Below are 22,574 nucleotides of genomic sequence, written 5' to 3'. Positions count from 1 at the left end.
GGTTCGGTTGTTATATTACCCAGGAAGGTACAAACAGACAAGGCTGGCAGATTAGGACAGCAAGTTAAATAAAGCCTTTCCTTCCATCCACAAACAGTTAATCAAATTCACAGCATCAAGGTAGTAAACGCAAATACAGAAATAGAAGAGTACTTAAAAAAAACAGGATCCATGGAAGCTGGGGCTGTGCAGGGAGCCATCTAGGCCTGCCTACAGGAGGTACTCCCACCCAGAATGCAGGAAACCTCAATTCAAATCCTACCAGCCATGTGCACTCAAGCAACTGGTTCATTTTTGTATTCAGAGGAGTAGGAGAATTTTTCAGCCTCTCCTGTATAAAAATTCTTTGGAACAAGAAACCTAACTTCCCATGTCCCAAGCAAGTGCTTTAACCACCACGTTAGAGTGTCGGTATGTTCTTTTGGGGGGGAAAAAACTAAAACTGCTTCAGAAGACACCTGACATAGGTAGCTTGACAACCCAGCAGGTAGGGCACTCTGAGGTGGAAGACCAGCATTCAAATCCAGTCAGGCAGAGGAGAGACTTGAGTCAGTCTCCCACAGGGGGGCTATATGGCATAAGGGGCTACCATCTTGGATTCTGTGGGAGGGATGCACAACAGGCTGTCTGTCAGCTAGTCTGAATCCCACTTGGAGGAAGGGGGGCCCAGCACTAGGAATTTAGACATCCAGCTAGTTGGGAGTTACAAATGCCTACCTGCATTGTGAATGCCACCACCTAAAAAAAAAAAAAACCCTTCTGAATCTAGTCCTTGGCTTCCAGGCACACTTATCACAAGTCTGGAACATGCCTTTTTGAAGAGGGAAACTAAATGTGATGCTAAGCAAAATCCAAATGAACCATTCTGCAGGAATTCCTGTATCATGTCAAATGGACACAACAGCCCTCTTACCTGGAAAGCAACTAGGAAAGAAAGTACAATGTACGAATCTTTAGGCAAGTAATTCCTACATGTTTTATCCAACTTGTAAATAACTGTAAGAGTTGCAAGCAAGAATAACTTCAGAAGTCAGTCAACTGAACACTTATTTTATTTACTTTCTTTAGTAGGTGATCATGACATAATTGCAATGTGTTGGCTTGTGTTTGTATTCAATGTGGTGGTCTCAAGCTTCCCACTTCCCTCCTGGTTTCATGAGGAAATGTAATATGAAGCCAGGCATTGTAACATATGACAAGTGGAGGATGTGGTTACAACTTATCTAAGAAGTTGTCCAGAGGTGGGATACCCTCCTTCAAGCCTTTGCGCTTACGTGTTTCAGCCACGACTTGACAAGGACGAGAATTTATATCGTAAGGATCTCCAGGCAGAATCTGCCAATGATCAAAGACACACTGGGGGAAAGCCTGACCACCAGTGTTAGATCTCAAGTCAGCAGTGAAACCTGGTGAAGGATGGAAGAGAGAGTCAAGTTACTTGGAAAATACTTTCTTTGTTATCTTTGTAGAGGTTCTGAATCCCCATAGTTTTTGCAACCACTACATTGGGCAATGAAATTTTTAGCTGTTTAGAGGCCAAGAGGCTAAATTAATCCAAACCTGGGCATGTGCCAGGACCCAGAAGAGCCAAAAAGGTTAGTTAAGTTAGTTGGTTACATTTTATCACGACATGGTCCATTGCTGAATGCTCTCTTAGCATATCAACTGCAGGTAAAAGAAGCACTTGCAGAATTAAGCAGATCATCTCCCCTGCTCCCAACACCATCTATTCTTTCCTTCTGGTGCCCCACTGGAAAGTGGTAGGACCAAAACCAGGTCACAAATGTCTTAGAAGAGAACAGAGCAGTCCTAGTTTGGCCGTTCCTTTCTGACAGCTACTGTGCCTGGTTGCCCTGCAACTTAACCCAATATGACATTAACCTAACTCTACTGTGATCACACTGTTTTAAACACCTGCAAGTAAGCGACACTGGGTCCTGGCACCTTGGGAAGAGGATATGGCTGTTTCTACAGGCCTGGTTGGCGCAGCTATGTCAGGAATCTCTTGAACCCAGAGAGAGATGCAGTTTACACAAGCAAAGTAACTCTTGCCATTACAGCCTATACCAGGTTCTCCAAGACAGTAACCTGTACTAGCCAAAAATCCTTTTATGTTGGTCTAACAGCATCAGACTTTGCTGTTATAACTGTCTGCTGGAAAGGAACATATCAGAAACACAAAACTCACTCTCTCTCGCTGCATCTCTGTCACAGGAAATTAGAGCTGGAAGAGACCTCATGAGGCCTAGTCCAACCTCCTGCTCAAGGCAGGATCAGCCCTATCTAAACTGATCTTAAAAGCTTTCAAGGATGGGGTTTCCACAACACGCGTGTCCCAGGCACTTCTCTGTACTTAAAGGATACAAATCTCAAGTGTGTTGACTAAAGGACAACTAGCTCATTCAGCATTTGCCCCTTGTCACCAAGTGCTGCTGCTTCCTCAACAGCCCAAGTGTATTCAGCCACATTAAGAGAGATTTCAGTATTTAAGAACATCAGCTCACACTTCCTCAACAGCCCAAGTGTATTCAGCCACATTGATTTCAGTATTTAAGAACATCAGCTCACACCGTGTCACTAGGAAACATCAGTTTTTGGCATCTTCACTTTACCAGCTCCAGTGAGTTTCTAGCTCCAATGAAGTTTAACTTAGTTGAGAGCTGGTCCCTTCAGTTTTTAAATTTAAACCAAAAAAAAAAAATATATAGGATTTCTAATCCAGAACCACAGAAACTAGAATCCTTTCAAGGTCCAGCTTGCTGTGGAATAGAAGGGGCCTCTGCTCACATTTTTAGTAAGCATACTTAGGCTCCATCTACATATTGCACTCAAGGCGTGATTAACCAGTTAATCACACTCTTTAAGTGGTTGCCTGGCCACACATTCAATCAGTTTATGACGTGACAGAAAGAGGAAGAAGCTACAAAATTACTCCACAAATTGTGTAATAACTTTGTAGCTGCTTCCTAACATGCTATTAATTGAACATGTGGCCAGGGACCCCTGTGGCTGGGAGCCCAATCAGTTGAGGGGGGCTCAGCTGCAGAAGCTTGCTTCTTTGGCAGTAAGGATTGATGGGATCTGATTTGAGATCCCACAATCACACCTCCTGCCATGCAAAGAAGGCACTATTGTGTGGATTGTGCATTAGATCCCATCATGCCTTTACCTGCATGTGTAGAGGGGGCTTAGATTTTGAATGACTGTTCTGGTAAACATGAAACACTTTCGAACTGGGGAGAAGTTGTTGCACATCAGCAAGTGGTGCCAAAGAGGACTTGATGCCTGCTGGAGCAGGCTGCCTTCCTGTCAGACTTGGGGAAAAGGGGAACTACTACTTTTGAGGCAATGAACTGATAAAGCAGAAAATGCAGGAAGGTGACCAAAAGTGTGAGATTTCCCATTTGATTAATGCCAGTTAATCATGTGGGATGCCACACCTATCAGCCAGGCATGCTTACAGAGAGAACAGGACCATCTTACCAAAAGACTCATTTACAGGTAGATAAGCCTTGACCACAAACATTGGGGTTCCTGCCACTTGGGATTCTTCAAAGACGTGACCCCGTTTCCTGTTCAACACACCATAGATCCCGCCAACCACTTGTTCTGGGCACTATGAAGAGAATTGGTACCAAGTCACATGCATGCAACAACTGCTTGACATTAAGTATAGCAATGGCAAAAAAAGCCAGACAAATCACACCTAATGGTCCCCACTGGATCTGTCTCCCTCTTCCATCCAGTCTCTCCAAGATACTTCCTGAAAAGCGCATCAATCACCAGCCTCAGCACCAGTCAGAGGTGGTAAATCTCTGGGACCTCGGACAGACTGGATTATAGCATATCTGTACAATGATGCCCAGAGGTGACAAGCTCAAAGTACTTTAACTATCTTTCTGCCTATGGAAAACAAGAAGCCTCCATATCTTGGCAACAAGGCAAGCTACTTTGGTATGCAAGGCTCCACCATTTGTACAGCCTAACATCGTACTTTACCGGAGGTGGAAGCACCCTGTTTTTACACATATAAAGATACCATTAGGGATGCTATAAAAAAAAATGTTTTTCAGTAATAGTCCCAAGAGGACTAAATTCTGCATTGCAAGACATTGACTTTAGTGTGGTAAACAGAGGAGCAATAAGCTGATATAAGATGTAGACTTAAGAGATTTCTGATTTAAAAAAAATAAATAACTAGAATACATTTCTGAAGTACAGCCAGGATGAAGTGCACCTTCTTTCCTTAAATGGTATGTGTACTGACCACTCTAGCAAGAGATGGATACTTTTAAAACTAACAAGAATCTCTTGTATACAAAAATTTCATTCGCTAAACCAAAGCGGCTTGAATTTTCTTGACTGGGGGTAGGGAAGCGATTACTGTTCAGGCAGGTCAAAACTTAAATAATAATAAAAAAAAAAGCTAAGTCTACAGAGACGTTTAGGTTATAGCAGTGTTGGTCTAATTGGGGTTTTGAACCCGAAAGCTTGCTTAATAACTTTTCTCCAACTATTTGGGTTGGTCTAATAAAAGATATCAAATTCACCCAAGGAACCTTGTCTGCCTAAGTCTACAGAGATGTATTTAGCAATGCAGAGCCTCCTCGATTGTTCTCGTTTCTATCCCCTTTCTGGTACTTGGGATATCTACATGCAAATCCTGTTTTCAAAGTCATTTGCTGCTTATTCCAGGTTCCCCATGCACAGCCACAGTGACAAGAGCATGGAAAGGCAAAGCAGGACAGTTTTGGTTTCCATGAGATGCATGGACAGTTTACAAAGAACGGTGAGAATTCATCCTGCTGCGTCTAGCCACTGCTGTTCAATTTCTCCCCGGTTCTGAATTGTACAACTCAAAACTATAAACACTGAAAATTACATACGATTACAACAGTCATTTCCTAGAAACAATACAACATCTCCCCCCTCCCGTCTCCAGTCTGGTGATTCTGTGGCATACCTGGATCTCTACCAGATAGATGGGTTCCATAAGCCTGGGCTGTGCTGTAAGAGCAGATGCATACAAGACCCTCCTGGCAGTAGGAATTATTTGCCCGCCACCACGGTGAATAGCATCGGCATGCAGAGTAACATCATGGATATCAAAACGAACGCCTCTCATGTTCTCCTCGCACAACACGCCCTGCAAAAGAGTTGATGGCCTTTTACAGGATTGAAAGAAGAAGAAAATGGTGGATTTGGTATGGCAACATTTTACTACTTGGAAAGTGTTTGCAGATGTGAAGAATCTGTTGGTACTATATTTGACAATGTGCTTCCAATGAGATGCTGGCCTTAAAATTAGAATCATGAGGACTCATGTTTGTAATAAATGAAAACACATCAGGAGAATCAGAAAGTTGTACTGGAACCAATGTCCAAGACAGCAAATTTTAAGTATCTGTTGAATATCATGCCGGCACCGGATAACTTCATAACACTTATAGATAAAATAAGTTTGGATAATACACAAAACAGCTAAGCTACTGTTACACTTACTTCCTTTGTGGCCCACTGGAAGCCAGCGACAACGCTATCTTTGATTTCATTCAGATACTGGACACCCTTGGTGATGTCAACTAAGATATTTGGGCCTGTTCCATCAGGTCCGAAGCACCAGATCTTGCGGGCCTCAGACACATCCCACTCATATTTCTCTGCCAGGTAACGTGCGCGCAGCTTCAGCTCTTGACGGGCAGCAACATCTCCTTTGTCTACATCCTCTGCCAGACCATCGGGGAAGGGCCGGGCCTTCATATACAGCCTGTTGTGTTTATTAGGGGATTTAGATAAACACATCTGGGTTGACTCCTCGCTGACTGTCTCACGATACGATACAACTGGGTCCGATTTCTGCGAGATGGCAAATAAAGCCCGATAAATTAATAGCGAGCATGACATTTTATGCTAAGAGTATAAAAGAAGTCTAGCATGATAGTACAGATATGAAAATGCCTGTTTCCCCTTTGGATAACCAATGTTGCTCGTTTCCCCTCCTTAGGAAGTTTTAAACCCAGTTTCACTCATGCAAGTGTTCCCTGATGTAAGACAAACAGAAGAATGGCAGTGTATTTACAGGTACGATCATTATTCTCCCAAGTCTGTTTTACAGAAAATATCCAGTGGAAAAAAAAGAAAACCCAAAAAACAAATAACTTAATTTCCCACTGCCAACTGAAGTGTTAGTGCAAATGAAGGTTTTCGAAGACAGTGCCTACGTTAGGAGCCCTTTTGTCTTTGAAAAAGTCTATACTTTATGTTTGCTGATATGCTAACATACCTTGATGGGAATACAAGCATGATCTTCTTCCAAATCTTTAAGGCAAATTTCCAGGTGTAGCTCACCAGCTCCAGCAATGATGTGCTCACCAGATTCTTCAATAATACACTAGAACAAGAAACACTTGTTAAGCAACAGTAGTAAATACTTTATTATAGACTAATCAGTAATGTACAGGTATATTTTTCCAAAATTGTTAGTGATACCTATTGCTGAGAAGATTAATGAAGTATCTTCTTAACATTAATGCAGTGCCTTTTTTTATATATATATAGTTTATAAAATGCTTTCCCACCAGCAGAATGTAGAGCATTTTAAATGAAATGTTGCAACTGATTTAAACATCATACAGGAAACACTACGAAAGTAATTTAGGATGACAAGTGAAGAATGCTTCATCACGTTGAAGCTGCATAGCAAATTAGGCAGGACAAAAGCTATCTGCAATTTAGCTAGGAGGCTACAGCTAACAAAACCCATGCTGTTGGAAGATGTACCATGAATGGTAAGTAGTAGGGGCCTCAGTTTTGCAGCCTCACCTGAACAATAGTATCTCCAATCATGCTAGAGCACTGTTTCTGTGAGAACATAGAAACAGAAGTGCTACCTCTAGGGCTTTCCTGAGATGCTTCCAGTTTTAGCTAGACTAATCTCTATTGACTTGTACTCTATCACATGCTTACAGCACAAAAGTGTATGGCTGCAGATCCTACATACTAGGTCACAAAAGCTCTTTGAGAGTGTCTCGTCCCTCAGAAAGTGTCACTGCACACCAATACATTCCAAATCTAAAACTTACAGCTAACACTCACCTGAACCATAGGATCAGACTTGGCCAGCCGCTTTAGACCTTCAACTAGTTTTGGCAGATCAGCAGGGTTTTTTGCTTCAACAGCAACACGTACAACTGGACTAACACTAAATTTCATCACTCTCATGTTGTGTGCATGTTCAAACGTGGTAATGGTACCCGTCTTCACCAAAAACTGGTCAACACCAACTAGACCAACAATGTTGCCACAAGGTACATCCTCAATGGGCTCAACATAACGACCCATCATCAAAATGGTTCTATAAAGACAGAGGATGAGCAACAGTCCTTGAATATTTGATTTATCCTCAGTATTTCCAAAAACTAAGCCTTTTTATACAAAGGTAGTTTCTATAATTGCCTTCCCTCTGGCTTTTTAATTTTGTTATATAAGCCCCAAAATTATAAAAGAGGTCTTAAAAAAAGCAGACAGACAGACAGACAAAGGAAACGATCCTTGTATTAGGTTTCCCAAAACAGACTTTGCAAATAATTAATTTGTTGCATGCATTCTTCAAAAGAAGCAAACTAATTGCATCTACCTTTGAATAGGTTTTAGGTAAAGATCTTCCTTCTTGCCTGGCGTGTAGTTTGGGCCCATGATTCGAACCTTCTGTCCAGTGGAAACGACACCAGAAAAGACACGTCCGAAGGCATAGAAACGTCCCTTATCAGTTGTGGGGACCATTTTGGAGATGTACATCATCAAAGGGCCCTTAGGATCACAGTTTTTGACACCTGCAGTAAAACAATGCATTTTCCTTAAGGCTTCAAGACAAGAGCTAACACTTTGCTGAGCATTTCCTTCCCCTCTTACATCTTCGGACCAGGTTTTTTATGGGTCCTCTCACTCTGAAATACAAGTGCCTTCCAAGATTAAGTTTATTTAATATTATTAAATAAATCAGGCTGTCCAACTCTGGAATAGCTAGTGACTGCATGTGGTGCTTGCGTGCTGCCTCTGGGGCATATCCCTCACAGGCTGCACACTGGGAGCAACCCTCCTGGGATTCCCCCACACCGCACAGACTGATCCTTCCCTGCCTGTCACGCAGGCTGCAGTAGCAGCATGTGGTCCTGCTGTGCAGGCTGCACAAGTGGCATGCAGACCCTTGGGGTCCTTCCCCACCACATGTCAGCTAGAGGCAGCTGTTGGGGCCTGTGGGCTGCATACAGCTCGGGGCTGCCAGCTGGACAGCCCTGAATTATATTATTGTCCCCCCAACCCCCTTCTTAACAGCAGGGGACAGACTGGGGCCTGTGTGTGTGGCAGAGGGTTGGGGCTGATTAGGTTATAAGAATTATGGTCGCTCCTGTCAAAGAATCACAGAAAAGCAGGGCTAAAAGGGATCTCTGAAAGTCATCTAGTCCAACTGCTGCCTGAGGCAGGATCATCCCCATCCAAACCTTCCCATACAAATCCCTGTCTAACCTATTAGTAAAACTAGACACACAACCACAAGGCATAACACCCTAACACACCACAGGTAAATTAGGGGGTTAATGGTGGCCAGTGTCCTGCTGCTGCAAGGGTTGTTAAAGTATGCATGAGAGATACAAGGGATCTTGTCATTCTCATCTCTTCCGCAATCAAGCTTCATAAATGCAAGATTCACCAGTAAATCTGCCTCCTGCACGCACATGGCTTACTCAGTGGGTTGTTTCATTAGAGTGCAGCTGGCATGAAAAGCCGATCACAGAGTCCCCTCTGGGAACTTAGCTCGTTTCCATATAAACTTTAAAGATGACAAAAAATGTAAGTTCTGACCCTACATTCCAATCCAACCTGAAAAACTAGAGGACACTAAAGTGATATCTGCTCAGGGAACTATGCAACTAAGCACATGATCTGTTGTGATTTGAACCGCTTGAAACCTAGGTTTAAGGCCTAGGAGCAAAGAATTTCTAATCAGGTCCAGCCCTTGCAAATACATGCTTCCCTGTGGCTAAATCTAAGCTAAATCTGTCAGAAGGAAGCACCATCTTCTTGCCAATTTTAGATGGCTTTTTTGGATCCACAACTATTTAGGTTTCTAACGTGGTAAGAGATTTAGGTATCAATAAGGCTGAAGATGCATTCAATGAAGGACAATATCCCAGAGGCGATACGTTCTTCAAAGGGTTTTGCTCTCCCTACAAGCATAGCCTGTCTTTTCCAAATTTTGCCTTGGCCAGTTGCAGATCTGAACAAAGCATTTGGATAGCTTGGAAATGGTATCATTTGCCTCAGACACTGGAGATATCTGCACTTTACCGACACATTCTCTGGTGACTTCATTTAGACTTTGAACAAGATAAAATATCGTGAAACTCCACATAAGAATGGTCTGGAATTGAAGCAGCAGTGTGAACAGACACAAACCATGCAATACTGCTGCTGTGACTTCACTTGACACCTGCAATAGTGGAAGCGGGTCAACAGGATTCCCTATTAGGCTACTGTAAATACAGCAGGAAGATCTAGGGTCATACAATTCCTCTCTCATTTCCATGTGCTGTCCCTCCAAAGGTCACTGCACATCACCCCAAGTCTCTTTGAAAGTGAATTGGATAGCATCAAGTTTCATGTGGCAGGACGTCTGGCACATGCATGGACACTGAGCAGCACTGACAACATGGAACAGCTATCACACATTTGTACTGGGAAAGGCCGAGGTGCCTCATCCACATGGGGATCCTATGAGCCCTAGACATTGCACAGACACAGTAATAAAACCAAGAAAGTTAGGAAAATGCCAGCCCAATGCAGTTACAAAACCCCAGTCTGTTCTAAGCAGCTTGTAAGCTGGTCACTTTTACTTTAGTGTGTGTAATAATGGACATTCATCTTTTCTACAACCACTGAATTAGCAACCTAACTCCACAAGGAGAGCTGCTTGCTTACCCATCGCAGCTTCATCATCAGGCGGCCCCTCATACAGAAGTTCACAGCGATATTTCTGTGCAGTTACAGGGGAAGGCAGGTGTATGGTGATCATCTGAAGCAAGGCATCTCCAGCAGGCAGCCAGCGACGCATTACAGCCTGGGAATCCCAAATACTGAATCAGAACTGAAACCAAGTTTGAGGTACTTGGCTGACCCCAGAAATATACTGTCCAACTGAAGTAAAAACCAGGATGACTAAATCAAATACTCTTTTGGCATCACCAAAAAGTTCACAGACTAACTGGCTCCCTTTTGGTTCCAGTGACCCGTGCACTGGAATCACGCAAAGGGAATGTTCTAAAAACTCAGGTTTTTCAAGCTGGTGAGCTACATTTCAGTTGGAAGCTACTTTTTAAAATTAAACTCTTGAAGCTGTGAAGAGAAATGTCAGTTTTAATGTTTGATGAGACTAACTTAACAGTAGGCACCGAGGGTCCATCTGACCTTTATGTACCCAAGTGGCATTCTGTAACCACAGCACTGCAATTCTTGGCACCTTTGCCCAATTTCAATTCCCCAAAGCTATGGAGGACCCTCCCCCTTTTAGCCCAATAGCTTAAACTGTTAGGGCACCTGTCCAGGCAGCAAGAGATGCAGGCCCTAGGCCCTCCCTCACCCAGAGGGGATTTGAATCTGTCTCCTACTTCCCCTCAAGCTATGGTGTAGACATTGCCTCCTTTCTAGCTCTCCTCTTGAAGCTGGCACACTAGGCATCCAGGAGGGGAAGCTATGGGAGGATGGCTCAACTGGGTGAAGGGGAACCATGGATTCTGATCCTGCTTTTCTAGAAAGTCTCCCACAGATCAGTGGCACTAGTCTGCACATTCCACATGTGGAAGCATCCTGAGACCACGCTGAAACTGTAATTCCCACAGCAGCTTATATATTCACACACACACAATCTTTTGTGCTAGTGCCACATTAGCAGGATTTAAATGCGTGTTGGTTTTTGCTCAACTTGAGCATGCGAAGTTCTCTCCTTTCTAAAAACATCCTATTTTTGTGTTGCAGACTAAAGTACTATTCCCATATCTCTAGGCTCAAACTTCCAAACAGTTTACAATAAGCTATAATGCGCTAGCTGTCACAAGCTTTCCTTTAGCCCCGTGACCAACCTATACATTCCAACTTTTGTAACTGATAAACAATAGGTCCTTATGAGAGGCATGAAATGCTCCAGTGAAATGCTTGATAGTGAAACCAGATGGGAAACAGCACAAAAATGTTCCTATTCCATTAACACCAATTAAAATCTGGATAGTGGAAGGCCAAATTGAACAACTAGATTAGAGCACTGTAGAATACCTTAAGGAGTGGTTTGCCCTCTTTGTCTCTATCTTCTGCATCTAACTTGATGTCGAGTTTCTCGATCAGCTTGGCTGTTTCTTCCTTCTTAAAGCTCATAATAGCGTCAAAGATCTAGAGAACAGAGTTTGTCAAAATGATGGTTTTTATTTACTGTTATACATTTTAATTGTGCTCAAATATGCTGCTGCATGTTGTGTGTCAATAATGACACTTCATATATTGTAGATGTAACAGATTGGCTGTTTCTTCCTTCTTAAAGCTCATAATAGCGTCAAAGATCTAGAGAACAGAGTTTGTCAAAATGATGGTTTTTATTTACTGTTATACATTTTAATTGTGCTCAAATATGCTGCTGCATGTTGTGTGTCAATAATGACACAATGACACTTCATATATTGTAGATTTAACAGATTCCTCATTTGGAACCCAAGTTTAAAGTTTTAGCCTCTTTCTAATTAAACCTGGGGAAATCCCTGAAAACACACTTCTAACTGAAAAAACTTGGTCTTACCTTGAAGATGGGATCCAAAATGAGCTGGCAAAATGTTCGTGGCAATTTCTTTCCATCTGGACTGGTGGCAGATTTGCTGAATTTTCCAGATGCTGGGTCAAAATACCTAAAGAGGAAGTTTAAAGTATTTTACTTATTTAATTTGAACTATGAAAGAAATACGTTTAACAAAAAAGCTGATGCTCATCCAGTTTGTAAACTTTTCTGGATTTCTGCTGACTGCAGAGTCTTTCAGAGAAAGTTCCATGCTTAATGTGCGCTGTCAAAAAAGTGAATAGCTAGGAGGGTCCCAGCTAGTTACGTTAATTATTCCAGAACTGTTATGTTCATATGGAGAAGTTTGTTCCTTTGGATTTAAGAGCACAGCAAGCAAATATTTGTTCTGTATCAGACCCCCAAGTACTGAGTTTAGGTTTGTGCCTTTAGCCAGCCTGAGTGGGTTAAGCTAAAAATTTGATGACAAGAACTCCCAAGTTCCACCTGAGGGTCTATAACTCCTTTTGTGATTCTTGGAAGAATCACTCCAGCTTCTCTAAAGCTCCCCAAGCACCTACACTTGGGATTCCATAGTTGCACAGGAGTGCCTTAGTTTAAACAGGCAGTCCCTAGGTCCCAAATCAGCTTTCTCCTCAAGATCTCTTTTCAAGCTTTAATCCATCTGCTGATCATTTGCTAATATTTAGTTACACCAAACCATGTCATTATAATGAATCTGTGCATATGTGAATTCTTCCTTCTCCAGGATGTGATTTAAAATCCACAGAATTCAACTGGACAACTATCACTAGGTCCAATCACCTGTTGATCATCTCATAATCTTTATATTGTCGCATATTAATTTTGCTCACCTAGTGCAATACAAGGAACATTCCATGCTAAATTTCTGATAATCCAGTCTCTCTAAGCAGGCGCATCTACACATGGTGACTTTATGTGCCTTAAAAATGGCTAACGCGCCTTAACGGCACAGGTCTACACGTGTGCACCCTTAACGTGCCTTAAAAATGGCAATTTTAGGCTAATGGTGCATAAACTTAATACCTGCATGAAGCAAATCTCAAATTTAGGCACGATTAGTTAAGGCGCCATGTGTAGACACCATAAGGTGCCTTAACACTTCGTGACTGCGCAGGCTGAAGCCAAGCCTGTGGGGCCTTGCGCTGCCGGGGGGGGAAGAGACAAGGCTGGGGGGGCCTTCCCCTGCCACTGAGCACAGCCAAGACGACGATGCAGCGGGTGCTGTTCTGCAAGGTGCAAACACTGGAGATGGAGCGGCAGTTCCGGCAGCAGCGGTCCCTGTTGGTGTACGGCAGCCTGTTGATGTACGGCGGAGGGGGCAGGAGGGGGGAGGGCTCCTATTAAAGCACAAGAGACAGGCCCCCCTGCGACTCCCTGCAGGGCCTTTGCTAGCAGCTCCCCTATGCCTCTCCCACAGGATGGGTTTGCTGGCCAAGCAATGCAGCCCTTCAGGAGTGGGATAAAGCACAAGAGACAGGCCCCCCTGCGACTCCCTGCAGGGCCTTTGCTAGCAGCTCCCCTATGCCTCTCCCACAGGATGGGTTTGCTGGCCAAGCAATGCAGCCCTTCAGGAGCGGGACGCCTTGCTGCCCACCTGGGATTCAGGAGCCCTTAGAGGCCCATGCTGGTGCTCCTGCCCAGGATATCAAGCAGGCTGAGACTGCATCTGCCTCAGCTCCCAGCACAGCTTTTTCTGCTTCACTCACCTCCATCCTGGGCAAGAACCTGGCCTCCAAAGGAAAGGCATGGGGGAGCTGCTAGCAAAGGCTCTGCCCATGCTGCGCTGCCCCCTTCCCCTACGTCTAGATCTCCAGGCTGCCACTTAAACTCTCTGTAAAAGAATGGACTGCAATTTGTAGAGACACATGCATTCAATATATCACCAATACATCACTATGATACTTCTGAATGGTGCATCACTGTGGCTTCTAAGGATATACCTATATGTTTCATCACTCACTTGTCTCCCCAGAGTTTTTTCATCATATCTTCTACTTTCTTTGAACGCTCAGCTGGAGCCAGTTGGGCTTTTTCACCTTTGGCAGCAAATTTGGCCACATACATCTCGGCAAACTGCTTCAGGGTAAATGCCCAGCCATGCAGACCAGAGCCAAACCCAACAGTGCCGATAACTGGATCAATCTAAAAACCCAGAATGAAAGTGAATGCATTTTACAAGACACTGATTAAGCATATGATCTGTTTTCAGCGGCATGCAGTGAGAGGGTGGTTACCAGAACTATTTTCTAATATTATGGAGTCCTGACAAGACATATTTTGGTGGATCTTAATCTAAAGAATTCCACTTTCTCCAATGGCAAGATCCTTAATAACAAACAAAAAAAGATCTTACCTATGTTTTACCAACATGCTTATAGAAAATCTCATTTAAGACCTTCCAAATATTTCCATGAATTTCTGGGATTTTTTTGGTTTTGAAGTTCCCCTGGGAACTGAAACCTGGGTGCCTGAAGTTCAGCACATGTCTCAAAGTGGGCTGATTCAAGTATCCTCAGCCTCAATAACCTCAATGTGCACAGCCTAGAATGCAACCACAGCTGACAGACAAAGCAAAAACTAGATATCGATTCCCAGGTCAAACTTTAGGCAGGCAGATTTGAAAATGTGGCTATGGGGAATCAGTATATCTTGCAGTTAAGGTATAAAACTGATTATATGCCTGCGAAAGCGCAGTTTCTCTGTTAGAGCAGTAGTTTCCAATTAGAACAGTGAAGCAGAGGTTGGAAGTACAGTTGCCACAGAAAAAAACAGGGAATTACACTTAGAAGAAGGGATTGTTGGCGACTACTATATTTTAAGCTCTTTCATATTGACTGCTTGTGATCTTGTCAAGTTATTTCCTCTTTCTGTGTCTAGCTACCATGAAAGATGAAATAACTTGTCCATGGAGGCCTGAGGTTACATAAGAATTCCCAGCTTGGCTTCTCTGGTTAGCTATTCCATGGAAGATTCATAAACATTTAGGATAAGACCACTGACACACTATCTCCCAATGACCTAACTGCATAGAACTAATCATGCACCATAAGAGATGCTCCAAAATTCTACCATACTCCACCCAACAGTCTCACAGAGCTATATTATCACCACAAAACTTCTACAGAATCTGTCACGTAGAAGTACTGTTATCCTCACAAGACCATAAATGAATTAAGAGCAGAGTCAGGAAAAGTAGTTTCTTAACTCCTGGTTTCTGGCATGACCTCAGGACTATACCTTCCACTCAGCTGCAGAAGAGATAGTGATACAAATATTTTCAAATCCACAACGTTTTGAAAGCATAAGTTGCATGTAGAAGCATCTGCCTTTGTCCTCTCTTCTGCACAATGCACTTTCCCTTTGTTTCATCTCTGGCTCCCTTCTGCTACTTTTCTTTCCCCTTCACTTCTGTTTTCTAGTTGCTTCCTTTCCTAATTGGTTGCCTGGTCTCCTGTTGCTCTACCTTTCCTGATATGCTGCATGTATGAACAACGCAATGTGGTTTCTTTTCTAGGCTAGTCAGTCTTGAAGAAAGATCCATTTTAGAACAGCTGACATTCTCAGATACACCTGTGACAAGATCTAGTTACTTAATGCTGTTCAAAGCAAAACTTAAGTTTTCTTTACCATAATATTACCCATTGGTCCAGTTTCTCCCTCTCCATAGGTAGAAATTATGACATTGACATTTTCCACAATCCGCTGGAAGGTCTGATAAAGTTCCTCAGGCTCTAGCTGCAACTCCAACAAAGCCCGATCCATCTTGTTCATCATCAGTACTGGCTTGATACGCTCAGCAATTGCCTGACGCAGAACAGTCTCAGTTTGAACACACACCCCTATTTAAAAAAAAAAAAAGTGTTAGTGGTTCACGTTCTTCAGTTAACTGAAGCCACTGTGCTAGATAAACTAGCCAGGGAAGCCAAGCTGAGAATTCTTCCGTAGCCTCAGGGCTCCATGAAACCGGCATGGGTAAACTGGAACAGGAGCTGCAGTTCAACGGCTGGAATATCAGATGTAATAGTGGAAAGGGGAAGAGTCTGTGTAGCAGTTTCACACGTTGATTCTGGAGTGAAGGATGGATTTGATCGCCTGTCCTACCCTGCACTCCACCCGCAGGCTCTACACATATGGGGTGGATTTCACCTTTGGGGATGTGAACAGAACAGGCTACAACCACCCATTCAATTACAACCCAGTTGACTCTAAATGTTTACTATAAAAACCCATTGTATTTAAGTTGCCATTATCCTGCCACCAAGTTATTCAGTTTCACAGAAAGTATACAGCAAAGTCTCTCTCATAAAAACACACTTACCTGAAACACAGTCAACTACTACAAGGGCACCATCAGTGACACGAAGAGCTGCTGTCACTTCAGAGGAGAAATCTACATGTCCAGGAGAATCAATTAAATTAATAAGAAAACCCGAACCATCTTTGGACTGCTTGATAAAGGCCAAGTCATTTTCTGAAAGTTCGTAGTACAGGGAAATTGCCCTATAAAAGAAGAAATTTTATTATAAATCCACTTTATGTAGCCATTTGCAGCTCATCTGTTACAAGGGATCATTAACATCCTCACCATGATGTACTTAAAAGAAAATGAAAGCAGTGAAGATTATTTCTTTGGCTTATAAAATTCTTAGAAACCAGTACTTTCCTTTCCTATAATCAAATTCTATTTTTATGAGATCAACACAGTAGAAGTCATGCTAGAATCAGTGTAGCCAGTGATTTGAGCCATGACTCTACAAGTGTCTTTTCAAGCTGTTAACCTGCAGGGATGGGGTCATAGCCGAGTCTGCAAATATCATAGGTAGGGATACTAATCCTGGTATTCACAAAGGGCCATACTCTGCCATCCTCGCTCACCGAGTAGTAGCTTACACTGCAAATAATTCTGTTACAATCAAAGGAACTACTCTGTGCACAATACTGCTCACTGCAAAGTACAAGCATGTGGCCAAAGGGAAAGACACAGCTGCCTGTCACTCAGAAGATGAACACTGATACTGAAGAGTATTGAAAGAGCATTTTGTAATACAATTAGCCTCAGCTAAAAGTTATCCACAACTAAAAAGTGTCATATAAAACGGTTCACCTTATATCCTTAAACCAAAAGCCATCATTTTATTTTCAATTAAATTGCAAGAGCAAAGAAAAAAAATGGCAAAATATTTTGAAAAATGAAATGTCAATGAAGGGGTTTCATTTTAAATGTGTTTACAATAATAAACTCGGTATGTTTCCAAAAAAAAATAAAAAAAAGCATAATTGGTTCTTTTTTAATTTCATTTAAAAAATAAAAGCTACTGTGGTTAGAGACTCAGCAAAGTACAGGACAGAAACAGTTCACGAAGGACACATCTCCATCTAGAATATAAAAAATCCTGGCTTTGATGCAAAATGGCTTTGGTTAATGACATCGCTAGCCCTATCAACTGCAATGACTATAACTTTCATTTATTTGTAGCTAAGAAATTCAGAAAATAAATCTTTAGCACGTTTAAGCAAAATATGGAGATATGATCTGCATCCAGCCTGGGCTGCTAATTTTCTGGACAGTCACATTATTTTATATACCAAGCATTCTTATAAAAATAGCTCCAATGTACAGAGGTTTCAATGAGACAAATTTGCAGTGCTGGAATACAGGGCTCGGATTTAAAATGTAAAGATCACTTCCTGATACTTACGTAGACTTGATTGTGATGCATCTTTCCTGTTCATCTTTCCGCGTGTCTGTGAATCGTGTTTCCCCTGCTCTGGCTGAGGCAATGATACCTGCTTTACATACCAAAGAGTCTGTCAGTGTTGATTTGCCATGATCGACATGAGCAATCACAGACATGTTCCTGATATTGGACTTTTTGTCCATGATCGCTCGGATCTGGTCTACTGTAAAGTTCACCTGAGGGGAAAAAGGAAATAAGGGCACCAGTGTTAGTTTTACTCCAAACCTCAGTGCTTTATGAAGCAAATTATGTATGCACATACCAAAAAATTTGCCAGCCTCAATTATGGTGGTAACCGTTGGTTGATCCTCCTGGATGATGGTGTATGCATGAGGGCTACCCAGACCTTCGATGCATATGCCTAGGCAGGAATTTTTGAAGGAGTGGAGGCTGCCCAGACCTTCCATCCTCCCTTTAGGCCACTGAGACAGAATCCAAAGACCAGACTGAGTCCAGACGTTTGGTGCCTCCATGGCTGTAGCTGTATAAGTGTCTGGGAATCAAACCTAGGTCTCCTGTGTGGTAGACAAGGATTCTACCACTGAACCACAGCAGACTCTTGCCTCAACTGTAATGCTGGCATTTCAAATATTTTCTGGTAGTCTTCAGAGTCAAATATAAGAAGTGAATAGGGCAATTCATAACTTCTTTGAATTACTGCTGGATATCACCACTCTAGTCTAACCTTAGTTTATGATTTGATGATTACTGGAAACCTGAAGGCTAGAAACATTTGGCTTTTTACATAACAACTTTGATTCAGGAAAAATGGAATTAAGGTGCAACATTCATGTGTAGAAATTTATTTAAACACACAACTGAACTTTAAGAGATGTGATTTTAAGAATATAATCCTACTCCTCTATGCAAGAGGAATCCAGACCAGGTGTATATTAATCTAGGTCAATCTACCCCCAAGATCAGCTCTTTGCCGGTATAGCTTGTATCAACTGCTCAAGTGAAAACTACACCAACTTACAAATGCTTTTAGTTGAAGTACAAGCTGGAGTTCTGCTGGTAGAGAACAGACAGGACACCCATCCCATCCCCAACTAACAGTACTGCACCAGCAAATGTTTCTAGTACAAACAAAATCCTGAAGCTTTCCAGAGAAGGAAACTGTCTCCTGTGTTCTTTTAAAACACTTAACACATTGTGAGGATAGTACAGAAAAGGTGCTGAGTAGGCCTGTTTGTGGGGACTTAACCAATCTTCAACACCTTTAGATGCCTGAGTAAAATATTCCAAGTGCTTTATATAATACACCAATCTCTATTTCAGTTCAATTTTACCATTGTTTACTTTCTCAAAAAAACAGTGGTTTTGCTCAAACAAATATAATGCTCGTTAAAAGTAATTATTTTTGTGTAGGCACACATATACAGTATATTGGTATTATTCTCCAACCCGTAAGTCAAAGTTACATTAGCTTCTCTCTAGCCTGGCTTTAACTCAAGTCTTTCCATATAATTGTTTTAGTTGAATTCTTGGCATCAGCTTGAAAAGCATTGAAGTTCTCGTTTCTCTTTTTCTCAGAACTGGATGCCCTTGTAAAAGGTGCTGAAGCTAAATAAAGGGGTTGTAACATATCAAGAATCACATCCTGCAGAGTTGAAGCATCTTGTATTTCTAACTTTGTTATTATTATATTCTATTTACAACCTACCAACATGGATTGCTAGCTCAAAGGCTTTACTTGCTTTTTTGTTTTTTAATCATCTGCATTGCATTTTTACTTGCGAGGGAACACAACAGTTGATGTGAGAATGAAGGGAGGAAGTAAAGGAGAGGGAAACAAAAAACAGCAGCGCAAGGGGCAGGAGAGTACGACTGGGAGGATAAAAGAAATCCACAGCCAAGAGAAGTACAAAAAATTGTGAAGATAATCCAGAGCCTGATCCTCTGATTTGCTGCACCGCACCAGAACAGAACTAGTGTAAATCTGAAGTCACCGGAGTAGAGAAGCAGGCTGTGGCAGGCCCAAGTGCCCTGCCCACCTGGGTGCCACCCGGAGGCCTATTTGCCACCCACAACTTGATGTTATATGAGATTAGATGGAGGTGCTGCTTAGTGGCCCCGGGTGGCTCAGCCAATACGTCTTCTATGAGGCTCCGCCACCCCTACACCTCACCCCTTTCCACTTAGGTGGTCCACTCTGGTCTCAGTGATGTCTGTGATGGGCTGCTGGTGCTGCCCGTTCTCCTGGCACGCCTGCCTGCACAGTCCCCATGGGAGTGTGGTGAGGCTTTCTTGGCTGACAAATACACAACTTAATAAGGAAACTAAACATGTGTACGTGATGTGGGCAAGCAGGGCATCAATACTACCCGCACCCAACACTTTACTTCAATGTTCTGCGTTCAGCGAGATGGGCTTCACCTGGCCCCTGCTGCCTTCCCCTTTGTGGGTATTCCCCAGGTGAGCTGGGGTTCTAGGCCGGCTGGCTCCCGGCCACATACCCCAGTACTTCAGGCAATGCCCCCTCACAGTCCCTAGGGTCCTCCGTGACCATTGCGGCCCTAGGAACAGATTTTGGGTCTGTGCCTGCTCAAATGCGATAGCTGTGGCTACAGGGGCACTGGACAGGTTTTCATCCCTGGCAGCCTCTACCAGTCCCTCTTGGGCTGGCCTCCTCCCATCCCAGCTGCCCTCACAATACCTTTCAGCATCGTGGTGCGTGAGCAGAGGCTTGGTCGAGTCTACACTGGTGGGTTCACCCACCATGGCTTCTGTACCAATACCGGCTCTCTATTACGGGTGCTTGGTTGCCTGCAGCATCTCCTTTTCTGGTGGGGCCTCCTGGCCCTGGAAAGATTCCCTGCTGTGGTGCCACAGGTAAGCATGCTTCCCGTCTCTGCAGGAGGGATCCCACGGCAACCAGGACTCCTGCAGCCTGGCCACCCCCGTGGGGGTGTGCTGGTCCCGCTCCAGCCGTGGGGAAGGTTTCAGGTTGCACTCCCCGTGTGCCCTCTTTCTCCCTCCCCTCTGCTGCCGCCAAGGAGTTCATTTTATCCCAGGAGTCCTCCAGGGCCGGAGCACTCTGCAGGCCCTCTTTCGGTTGCATGGTGCTGGCCAATTCCCAAGCAGACTGGCCACCTGGATGCTACTGCTGTGGTAAGTGTGCCGTGGGGGTGTCTCACAGGCCAAGAGTTAGACCTGAGCGGCTGCAGATGTCAGCAAGCTGAGGGCTCTACCTGGTTGCTACTTCCCTTGAGGAAAGGGGGCAGCAGCCACTGGACCCACTATGTGGACAGATCCCTCTGTTGCAATTACAAGCAGATGAAACAGGACAGAAATGAAAAGCCCTGACTTGACTGTGTGTAGGCTGTTTGGTGCTGCCTGGGAACATGACCCAGGAGGCTGAAGATTTCCTTAGTGCGGTGGTGGCAGACTCATCTGGCCCATGGGGCCAGTCACTGGGCCAGGTCAGAATTGACCTCCTGCATTGTGGACTTGTGCTCCAATCTGGACCAGCACTGGAGCCCGCATGTACCCTGGACTGATCTTCTGTGCTGTGTGCAGTACATGGGGCCAGAACTGGTGTATGCTCCATGCAGCATGTAGGGTCAGTCCAGAACCCATGGGCCAGATCAACAGCTCGACATGCCCGATCTAGCCTGAGGGCTATATGTCTGTCTGTCACCCCTTCCTTTGTGTCCTGTACAAACAAAGGCATTTTCCTCAAACCAGTCCAAATTGGACACTCTCTTTTCCCCAAATGTAGCTTTACCTGTTTTATGGATTGCAGTTCTTTAACCTTCCCCAATTTCCTCTAGCTAAAACTCCATTTGAGCAAGATACTGTGCAATATGGACTAGTTTGAAGAAAATACAGAAGAACTATTACCTCTCATCAACATCAAAAACACAGCCTATCCAGAACACAACAAGAAGCCAACTGAGAGTACCAAAGCAAGACTTCGACGGGCAAAAAACCTGGAACTGATCCTGACCAATGGGAAACCGAGGCAAGCGACTGGAAGAAGTGGGATCACCATCTCCACCAAGGCCTTACAGTCCAACAGCTTGAAGAGAAGAGAGTCCACAAGAAGCAAGCAGATCCTGAATCACCCAACCACGACACACACAGTTGCAAGCACTGCCACAGATCATACAAATCTTGGATCAGCCTATTCAGTCACATAAAACACTGCAAAGCATCTTCATCATAGGAATGCAATATCCACCATCTCTCGCAGACAAAAAGATGCCAATCTCAAACTACGGCAAGGAGGAGCAGAAGGGGCAGAGGGGTGAACTGCTTCTGAATAGGCAGAGGGATCATTTTGCTGTACTTTTTTTCCTCTGTGTTTTTGTCTTTTATTGGAACCTGCCCTGAGCCTTTTTGAGAAGGCTGGCATATAAATCAAATACATAGATAAATAAAACAACCTTTCTAGCTCCTGCTGCTCCACATGCAGAGGAAATGAAAGGAAGGCTTCTGGGCATGCTGCCCTCAGTGCTCTCAAATTCTTTGAACACTTAAAGTAAAAACAAGCCAATAAACACATGGCTGTGTTTTTAACTCTATAGAACAGCTGCAATAGATATGACAATATAACCACAACTGACAACATCATTTTCTCTTAAAACTGGTCTAGAGCTTTTTTTTTCTTTTCTTTTTCTTTTTTTTTTTTAAAGAAACTGAAATTGTGACCTCCTTAATTATGATACATAAAGGTGGCTGCAGCCAGGTCTACATTGCTCGGGGGTAACAAATTCTGAGTGAACTGGGCCCCAAAACTTCTGTCATTCATGTTACTGTCACAACCCAAGGGTGTGATTTTGTTTGTGCGCGCTTCGGCACTGCTAAATTATTTCCCGCCACTAGGAGCTTTCTTTGCAGGGTGCATTTCTTAGTTGCAAAGAGAAATGCACGGTGCAAAGGAGTTCCTGCCATTCGCATGTAAATTTGTGTCCCACTATTGGCCCGTTCTAAATTATTCCCACGTGGCGGCTAGCGACTGGTTTGCTAGCCAT

General features: G+C 43.4%; 1 protein-coding gene across 1 annotated transcript in view; it reads right to left on the bottom strand.

The window, feature by feature from the left end:
- Positions 1–1,030: 1,030 nt before the first annotated feature.
- The window catches only part of LOC102383979 (elongation factor 2-like), a 31,885-nt gene continuing 10,341 nt past the window's right edge, over positions 1,031–22,574 (bottom strand). The window contains exons 2-15 of the mRNA XM_006034861.3: positions 17,557–17,771; positions 16,176–16,357; positions 15,485–15,696; positions 13,818–13,999; positions 11,840–11,945; positions 11,326–11,439; positions 9,979–10,117; positions 7,637–7,832; positions 7,096–7,354; positions 6,284–6,391; positions 5,503–5,856; positions 4,964–5,146; positions 3,484–3,616; positions 1,031–1,406 (exon numbers count right to left, since the gene is read on the bottom strand). Coding sequence (XP_006034923.1) covers positions 1,213–1,406; positions 3,484–3,616; positions 4,964–5,146; positions 5,503–5,856; positions 6,284–6,391; positions 7,096–7,354; positions 7,637–7,832; positions 9,979–10,117; positions 11,326–11,439; positions 11,840–11,945; positions 13,818–13,999; positions 15,485–15,696; positions 16,176–16,357; positions 17,557–17,771 — 2,577 coding nt within the window. The 3' untranslated portion in view covers positions 1,031–1,212. The remainder of the gene's footprint in view (positions 1,407–3,483; positions 3,617–4,963; positions 5,147–5,502; positions 5,857–6,283; positions 6,392–7,095; positions 7,355–7,636; positions 7,833–9,978; positions 10,118–11,325; positions 11,440–11,839; positions 11,946–13,817; positions 14,000–15,484; positions 15,697–16,175; positions 16,358–17,556; positions 17,772–22,574) is intronic.

This window comes from Alligator sinensis, unplaced genomic scaffold, assembly GCF_000455745.1.
Source record: "Alligator sinensis unplaced genomic scaffold, ASM45574v1 scaffold518_2, whole genome shotgun sequence".
Taxonomy (NCBI): domain Eukaryota; kingdom Metazoa; phylum Chordata; order Crocodylia; family Alligatoridae; genus Alligator; species Alligator sinensis.
The sequence above is the reverse complement of the archived record's forward strand: the minus strand, read 5'-3'. Positions and strand labels throughout refer to the sequence as shown.